This window comes from Tupaia chinensis, unplaced genomic scaffold, assembly GCF_000334495.1.
Source record: "Tupaia chinensis unplaced genomic scaffold, TupChi_1.0 Scaffold138098_1, whole genome shotgun sequence".
Taxonomy (NCBI): Eukaryota; Metazoa; Chordata; class Mammalia; order Scandentia; family Tupaiidae; genus Tupaia; species Tupaia belangeri.
In genome coordinates, this window is record NW_006197997.1 from 246,837 (window position 1) to 255,847 (window position 9,011).

The 9,011-nt window shown below is 38.9% G+C and overlaps 1 protein-coding gene across 6 annotated transcripts in view; it reads right to left on the reverse strand.

Moving 5' to 3' along the window:
- Positions 1 to 553: 553 nt before the first annotated feature.
- GOLGA4 (golgin A4) overlaps positions 554 to 9,011 on the reverse strand; it is a 142,524-nt gene continuing 134,066 nt past the window's right edge. For 4 of the 6 annotated variants that reach the window (XM_014592659.2, XM_006161068.2, XM_006161067.2 and 1 more), the window contains 2 exons: positions 6,045 to 6,107; positions 554 to 772 (listed from right to left, as the gene is read on the reverse strand). In XM_014592659.2, coding sequence (XP_014448145.1) covers positions 6,078 to 6,107 — 30 coding nt within the window. In that variant the 3' untranslated portion in view covers positions 554 to 772; positions 6,045 to 6,077. The remainder of the gene's footprint in view (positions 773 to 6,044; positions 6,108 to 9,011) is intronic. The other 2 variants (XM_027776805.1, XM_006161066.3) reach the window with 1 other exon arrangement.

Here is a 9,011-nt window from a genome sequence, read left to right on the forward strand (position 1 = left end):
ACAGAAGTAGAATTCTTAACCATTTTGAAATAGACTACAACTTAGGGGAAAAAAAAGAAAGAAGCAAGTATTATATAGTAAATAAACTTTATTTATCTGTTCTTCTGGATGACATTGCCAACAGTCACAGATTCGCATTCAATACAGTTATGTATCGACTATTTACAATTTACAGTAGTATTTTTTATCTTCTGAAAAATATAGGTACAAAAGCTAAGTAAACAATGAGGTACTGCCATTTGGGATTCATCATATGTTATAGCTTCAAGAACTAGTCTTTAGCAAATATTCAACAAGTCAATCTGGAGAAAATAGGCAATTAAATGCTCTAATTTATCAGAAAAAAATCCACTAAGTTTCACCTCAAAATGTATTGCACAAGTCTTTTTTTTAAAAAATCACCTTAAAAATAAATAGGAGAGACAAGCAGTTCTTTAAAATGAGGGACAAAAAGAATGGAAGAAAGGAACATTAAGTGACCCCATAAATCAGGTTATTTAAATATCTTTTAAACAACATAAAACTCTTCCCAATGGAAAGCTGAAGAAAAAAGAAAAAACAATCACGATTTCTCCACTGATAAAATGTATTTTAAAGGCAATCAGCAATTATCTGTGGGCCAATGTCAAATTCTCTTCTTGGTCTTTCGGCTACGGGTGGACCCTGAATGACAGCTTCATTCTCTAAGGACAGTAAATGGGGACAATTTTCCAAGCAGCATTTGTCTAACATCACTCTTCCCATTTCTTCAAGATGAAGATCGGAGCCATGACTAGAAAAGAAAAAGGAAAAGAAAATAAAGAAAAAAAGAGAAAAAGAAAAATCATATTAAAGTCAACTTTCTGGGGATTTGCTTTTCCAAGTTACAATAAAACCGTATGCTAAGGTCTGAGGATTACAGTAAATAAGTTGAAATATTGTAAATACTCAATCCTGAAGAAATCTCAAAACTAATGTTCTTGGAATGTTGATTCAAATTGACCTATAGCCAATAATGCTGGACTATTTAAATGCTTCAAAAATAGCATGGGGAATCAGCAGTTAGCGTAATGGCTATGTCGCTGGACTCCCACGTAGTCGACCGCGGTTCGTGTCCCGGACCCGGTGGCTTAAAACTCATGCCGGGCGCGTGTGCGTGCGTGCCCAGGATCCCGAGAGGAGAATGGAGGAGAAGGGATTGCGGCGTGACCATCCCCCCTGGGGGGTGATTTCTCGCTTTCTGTCTCTATGTCTCTGTCTGTCTGGCGAGCGCACGCGCCCTACAGTGAAAAATCTCTCCAAAAAAAAAAAAAAAAAAAATAGCATGTGAGAGTGAAAGTTGGAGCTTCTTCCTTTCTCCATGTGTTGAACGCTACAGGACATAGAGAAATCCAGGAGAAAGCAGCCTGATCTCTCAAGGTTGCAGCTCTTCAAACTGGATTTAAAGAGGAGAACGAGCTCACCCCTGCTTCTCAATGATTTTCCTGTGTCCTACAATTTTCCCAGCATGGTATGCACGCAGCAAAATACGATAAGCATTTCGGTGGGAAAAGCTATGCTGCATCTAGAATGAACAATTTAAAATGCTAAGAGAAACAATGCCAAAGTCTTCTTGATACAAGGTTTCTCAGATTAGGATGCTAAAGCCAGTAGCCAGATAAAGTATGAGGTTTAAAATGCCACAACAATAGATTACAGATACGACATATTTAGAGGAAAGAGGAAGTTTTCAAATTTTTTTCAATTTGTAAATGAACATGATCCAATACACATGATGTATGCCCAATAGTGTATTATTTATAAACCTAGATCAACAAATATGTTGGTCCTACGAACCTAAAAGAGATATGAAAAAGATCTCGTGTTATTTTTAAATTATTTTCGTCAGTTAGTATTTTGAAACCTTAGCTTGAGCTGTTGATAGAAACAAAATGCATGAATAATTCAACAATGCTGCAGAATGCCAATGTCATAAAAAATAAAAAAAGGCTGGGAGAACTTTTCTAGTTTAACAGAGATTCCAAAAAAATAAAAAACAACTAAATGCAATGTACAGTCTTTGAGTAGATCTAGGAATTTAAAAATTATGGGAGACATTATTTGGGAAACTGGAAAAAATATTCATTATATACTAGATGGCAGTGTTATGTTAATTTAAATTTCCTGAGTGTGATAATTATAGGAAAATGTCCTTGTTCTTAAAGATACATGATAAGTATTTAGTTTATGCTTGCAAATAACTGTCAAATGTTACAAAGGAATAAAACACATGCAGAGAGGTCAAGAGTGAGCGCAAATGAACAAATCTGGCAGTGTTAATTACTGGTAAATCTAGGTGAAGGAATCTGGTGTTATTGTACTAGTTTTGCAAATTTTGTGTCTGAAATGTTTCAAATTAAAAGTTGAAATGATCATCAATCAACAGAAATCCCATGTAGTATTTATATCTTTACAGTGTTAAATGATGGTATTTGACTGCAATGGAGGGATAGTAACAATGATAGGAGCATTAAAACTTAATTAGAGCCCAGTAAGTGGTGTAGTGGCTAAGGCGCTGGATTCCCACATGGTTGACCACAGTTTGAGTCCCAGACCCAGGAGACTGAAACTCGCACATGGTGTGTGTGTGTGCATACGTGCACAAAATCTCAAGAGCAGAATGGAGGAGAAGAGATTGTGGTGTGGCCATCAGCCCAGGGTGGGGGGGGGGGAGGGTGACGTCTCACTTTCTATCTGTCTCTCTGGGAAGCACATGTACCCTATAGCAAAAAAAATCTCTTGGGGTGGGGGGAGGGGAACAATTTAAGGAGTTAGATATGAGATTCACATTTAATTTTTTACATACTTATTATAAAAGTAACCTAATAAAACCATGAACTTCACTGTCAGTTATTACAATGCAGCCAACAGGCACAACGAGATAATTCTAGATAATCACTAAAGCAAATGAAACGATACGCAGTCATGCACTGCATATACTATTTCAGTCAAGGATGGACACATACAAGATGATGGTCCATTAAGAAAACAATGGAGCTGGGACCGGCAGTTGGTGGAATGGCAGTGTCACTGGACTCCCATGTGGTCGACCACGGTTGGAGTCCCAGATCCAGTGGCTTAAACTCACACTAGGCTCATGTGCATGTGAGCCCAAGATCCCAAGAGGAGGATGGAGGAGAAGTGACTGGGGCATGGCCATCCCCCCTGGGGGGTGATTTCTCACTTTTTGTCTGTCTGTCTCTGTCTTTTTGGCTAGTGCATGTACCCTATAGCAAAAACCTCTCCCCCAAAAAGAAAGAAAACAATGGGGCTGAAGACGTCCTATCGCCTATGGATGCCACATACATTACAGAACAATTCCTTACTCAGATGTTAGTGGCCCCCTGGTGTCAATGCATCTACCGAGCTGCCTGTCATATAAAGTATACGTCCTTGGCCAGCTGGTGGCCTCCTGTGGTCAAGGCCACTGGATCCCACATGGTGGACTGTGCGGTGCAAGTCGCAGATCTAGCAGCTTGAAAAACATACCAGACATGTGCACATGTGTGCCCGAAATCCTAAGAGGAGAATGGAGGAGAAGGGATTGTGGCATGGCCATCCCCCTGAGGAACTACTCTCTCCCGTTCCCTTTTTTTCTCTCTTTCTCTAGCAAAGGTCCACACCTATAGCAAGTTAAATAAAAAGCAAGTGTAACTCCTTCAGGAGGGATTCAGAAGGCTGTTGTCACATGAAATGATGGCTCTACAAGTGTTACTGCCCTTGAAGACCTTCCATAGCCACCAGATATGGAAGCAGAGGACAATGATGTTGATAATCCTAACTCTGTCAAGGCTTAGGCCAATTCTGTGAGTTTGTCTTAATTTTTAACGAAAAAGTTGAAAGGTTAAAATCTGAAATAAAACTTATCAAATAGGATATAAATATTTTTACATAGCTGTATAACGTATTTGTGTTTTAATTCGTTTATATAAAAAGAGTTAAAGGAAATAATGTTTATAGGGCTGTCCCTGTGGCCTGGTTGGTAAGAGAGCCAGATTCCACATGGCCCAACACAGTTCACATCTTGGCCCTGGCAGCTTGAAAAACAAGCTGAGTGCATGCACATGTATGCCCCAAATTTGATGGGATAGAGAGATGAGGAGAAGGGACTGTGTGTGGCATGGCCACACCCCAATGGGGGTGCTTTCTCCTTCTCTCTGATGAGTATACATACTCTCTGTCAAAAGGAGAGCAAATACAAATGGAAAGAGGAGAAAATTTAAGTTTATAACATAAAATGTTAGAGTAAGCGAAGGTTAATTTATTATTGAAGAAAGAAAAAGTCCTTTTATAAATTTAGTGTAGCCTAATTACAGTGTAAAAAGTCTACAATAGTGTTTAACAATGTCTTAGGCCTTCATTTTTTTTTTGCTTTTTTTGAGAGGTTTTTGTTACAGGGTGTGTGCACTCGCCAGAGAGAGAGAGAGAGAGAGAGAGACAGACAGACAGACAGACAGAAAGCAAGAAATCACCCCCCAGGGAGGATGGCCACGCCGCAATCCCTTCTCCTCCATTCTCCTCTCGGGATTTTGGCTACGCACGCACACGCACCCAGTGTGAGTATAAGCCACTGGTCTGGGACTCGAACCGCGGTCGACTACATGGGAGTCCAGCGACATAGCCATTACACTAACTGCTGGTCCCAGGCCTTCACATTTACTCACCTCTCTCACGAACTCACCCAGAGCAACTTCAAGTCCTGCAAGCTCCATTCATAAGGGCCCTATCCAAATGTACCTTGATCTTTCCTTAATCAGTTACACCATACATCTACCGCACCTCCTCTATGTTTTGGCGTGTTTATACACAAGCACCTACTGCTGTGTTGTAACTGTCTGCATATCTGGTGCAGGAGCCTGGTTACAGGCTGTGACCGAGGAGTACTAGGCTATCCCATGCAGGACAGATGTAAAGCGGGCTGCACCATCTGGGTTTGTGCAGGTCAACTCTGGCATTCACACAACGCTGAAGCCACCTACTGACACATTTCTCAGACGACATCCTGTCACAAGTGATGCATGACTATATATTAAAATCAAAAGAAGACTCAAATTTAAAAAATCTGAGTTATAGGCTTAGAAAAAGAAACGCTATTTTTAAAAATGGGGGAGGGGAGAAGAAATGTTGTATTCTGGCATTTTAAACCTTGATACTATTAGCTGAATATTGGCTGGATTAACCATGGGGAATCTTTATCTGAATTATGACTGAGTCCTACTGCTTGGGATTCAATTTATTTATTTATTTGTGATCTGTGAAAATTCTGGCAAAGCGTGAGGTGAAGATATATTTTTAGGGTGTGCTAAATCAAGGTAATGGCATGAATAAAATGTGGAGGTGAGAGGAGGAAGTTTAAATGGTAAAGATTCAACTATCTTGAAGCATTTCCGATGGCTCTATTCACTGCAATCATGGAATACTCCGGAACAGCCCCATCGGAGCACAGCAGGCTCCTACAGGTCTCCTCCGGACAAACGTGTTACCTGTATTTAACTGTATGACCCCAGGAAGCAAGAAAACCACATTTAGTTTTATAATCAAGCTTACTAGTTTTCATTAGTTCAGACTAATCTTGACTCTAATTAGTCTTTACAGAATTTTAAATTCTGGATTCATGAAAGGTAACATTTTACTTTCATCTATTAATAGAAAATAATTTTTCATTTCTCTCTCAAAATCTTTATTAATTTCAAAGACCATTCTTGGGAAATTAGAAACAAAGAGGAACATGAGATACAGAAATAGGTATTTGGATTCCTTAAGATGATTTCTAAGAGCAACTTTAAAATTTTCAGCTATTATTTTAAAAGATATAATTTCCTAAATTTATATCATTCTTACTGGTGGTGATCACTTACATGTTATTACTCTATAAAACAGAATTAATGGAAAATAAATTAACCCACCGCATAATCATATGTTCATTAAGCAAAAGCAAAGTAATTCCAGCAAAATGGTTAGTATCATGCAATACATTGGATTTTTTGCACACAAAAAAGACACAAGACATATTATTCTTCACTCACCACATGCTAACTAAGCACAGACTGATGGTTTACTCAGAAGATACCACTGCGAGGTGAAGTGAACTACAAAGCCAGGAAGAAAAAAAGCTTAGTGGGTTAGTTTTTAGACTTAATATAACACACAGGTTATATGTGTATATGAAGTTCATAGGATCAAAAGCACTTAAATTTTTTTCAAATCTTCCCACATTCAGGGTATACAGGCAAAGTATAAAGAGTCTGTAAGATCGGTCCCCCAATCCTAAGTAAATACACTGTAATACTGTGGGGCAATTTTACTTGCAACTGTCATTGAAAAATTTAAACAATTAAAGATGTATTTCGCACTCTCAGTACATATTTATCCACTAGATAGATTAGGAGCTGATTATGTGCTTTATAAAAGGATTTCTTGGGCTAACCCCATAGCGAAGGGAGCTGTATGCCACATGGCTGACTATGGTTCAAATTAAGCCCCAATGCTTGAAAAAACTGCCAGGTGTGTGTTTGTGTGTGCCTCCATAGAATGAAGAAATGGAGAGGGAGGGGTTGTGGTGTGACTACACCCCACTGGGAACGGGTACTTTCTCCTCTCTGTATCTCTCTGGTGATGCCATGCACACTCTGGCAATGGAGGAAAAAAAAAAAAAAAGGATTTCTTCCATAACACCATTAACGCACACATTAAAACTGATTTACATAATCTCAATTCACCCTCAAACTTTTTTTGGAGAAATGCTCATGTATCTTAAACAGAGTCAGTATAGACTGAATTCTCATTCCTAAAATGTGAGAAATTTATCACTGAATAACTGTTGTGATTGTAATTCAACAGTATATCAGGAATGGTGATCCAAACTAAAATTTCAGCCTAAAGAAAGTCAACCTCGAATACTGTTTTTACTGTACCAAACCTCCTATGTCCTATATTAAAATGGCCATAATCTAAAATCGTTAAGTAGCTTCACGGTTTGCTTTAAAACAGTAGCACCAAAAACAGATATTGTTCCTACCATTTCAGCTATTCTTAGATAGTGACCAGCCACAGAAGCATCATTTTATTTATCTTTTATATTTAATGTGAAGTTAGTAAAAAGCAGCAAAATCAAAAGACAAGCCAAAATATAATATTTGCAACACACACAATATGGTAAGGATAATATCCTACAAGGAAGCTTGTAGAAAGTATGCAAAATGGATGTAACGGATGTTGTCTGTATCTATGCTGATGAGTACTAGAAACTGAAAGCAACATAAGTGAATGGAACGAATAGGAAATTGGTGAACTAAACTGTATACATCCAAACAGTAACACAATCAGCCACTAAAAATAATTAAGTGAGGCCAGAAGGCGGTGTGGTGGTTAAGGCACTGGACTCCCACATGGCCGACCATAGCTCAAGTCCCAGATTCGGCAGCTTGAAAATCAGGCAGGGAGCCTGTGCATGCGTGCCCAAAATTTCCAGAGGAAAATGGAGAAGGGAATTACCCCTCAGCGTGGCCATCCCCTCTGAGGGGTAATTTCTCACTTATCCTCTTTCTTGTCTCTCCAACAAGCATACATGCCCTATAGCAAATACCTTAAATTAGGGGAAGAAAAAAAAAAAAAAGAATGAAGTAGATCAATTGTAATGAGATGGAATAATTTAAAAATACATTAAGTGATGGGGCCAGCAGGTGGTGGGGTGGTTGAGGTGCTGGACACTCCCACATGGAAGACAGCAGTTCAAGTCCTGGACCTGGTGGTTTGCTTTCTCTCTCTCTCTCTTTCTCTCTCTCTCTCTCTCTCTGGTCAAATTAAGATCACCGAATGAATAAAAAAAATTAAACAGATAATTATAAAATATATTTATATATATTAAGCGAGAAAAGCAAAGTGTTGCACACTCATTTTAACAAAACAAAATAATTATGTGATCAATCATTCATTCTACAGGCTAGAAAACGTTGGCCATGCACACACCACTAACAGAGATGGTAACAGTTTGGAGGTTGGGGATCATGAAGGACTCTCTATAACGTGTCTCCAAACTCTCACACTTTTTGCAGTGACAGTATATTATCTTATCCTAACAATATCAGAATCAAAACCACTTTTGGGAGGAAAGTATGTATTTGACATGCGCAGTATTTTGGACTGTATGTCAGTTAGATCTGCATTCGTTCCCTGAATCTACCTTGCGAGCACTTTCTTAGCCCATGCAAAGGAAAGGTAAATGTCATGGTGGGATAGAAAACTTTGTACCTATCAATGCTGAAAATTCCTGATTATTTACTAATTTAGGGGTGTTTTTCAAATTCCACTTCTAAGGAGGAGATTGAGACACATTAATATAGTACAAGACTAGTCTAGGGCAAGCACTGGTCTAGGAACTAGACACAACGTGAAGGGTCGGTGTGAAAACCAAGCAGGAACAAGGTCAACAGAAGAGCAACTGCAAACAATGGTTGGAGTGGGAAGAGAAAGACAAGAAGTCAAACCTTTTTCAACAAAAAAGAGAAATTTCCTTTTAACGGAGACATCAAGAAAATAGCCACGTATGTTTGTGTTACTACGTTCTGCTAGCACTCTAAAGAGGAAAATATACTTCCAGGAAAACTTTTAAAAAGAGATTTCTATATAACAAAGGCATCTCTCAATTCTCAGAGATGACTTGTACCTACTTGCAACAAACTTTCTTAAGAAATTATCTTAAAAACTAAGCAGGCGCAGAGCAGCTGCTCAGGATGGCACACCTGCGATCTCACAGGCAGAGGCAACAGGGGATGCCAGGTTCAATTCAAGGCCTCCCTAAAAAGCCAGGTGCTGCGGAGTGCACCCACAGTCCCAGCTACTCAGGACACTGAGGCAGGAGCACTGTGACACAGCAAAGCCCTATCTAAAATAAGTAAGTGAACGAGAGATTAATAACACTCCTTTAAAAAAAAGAAAAGTCTGATGGTGTACTCAGTAAAAAATAATTAGACAAGCCAAGGACTTTCGTATTC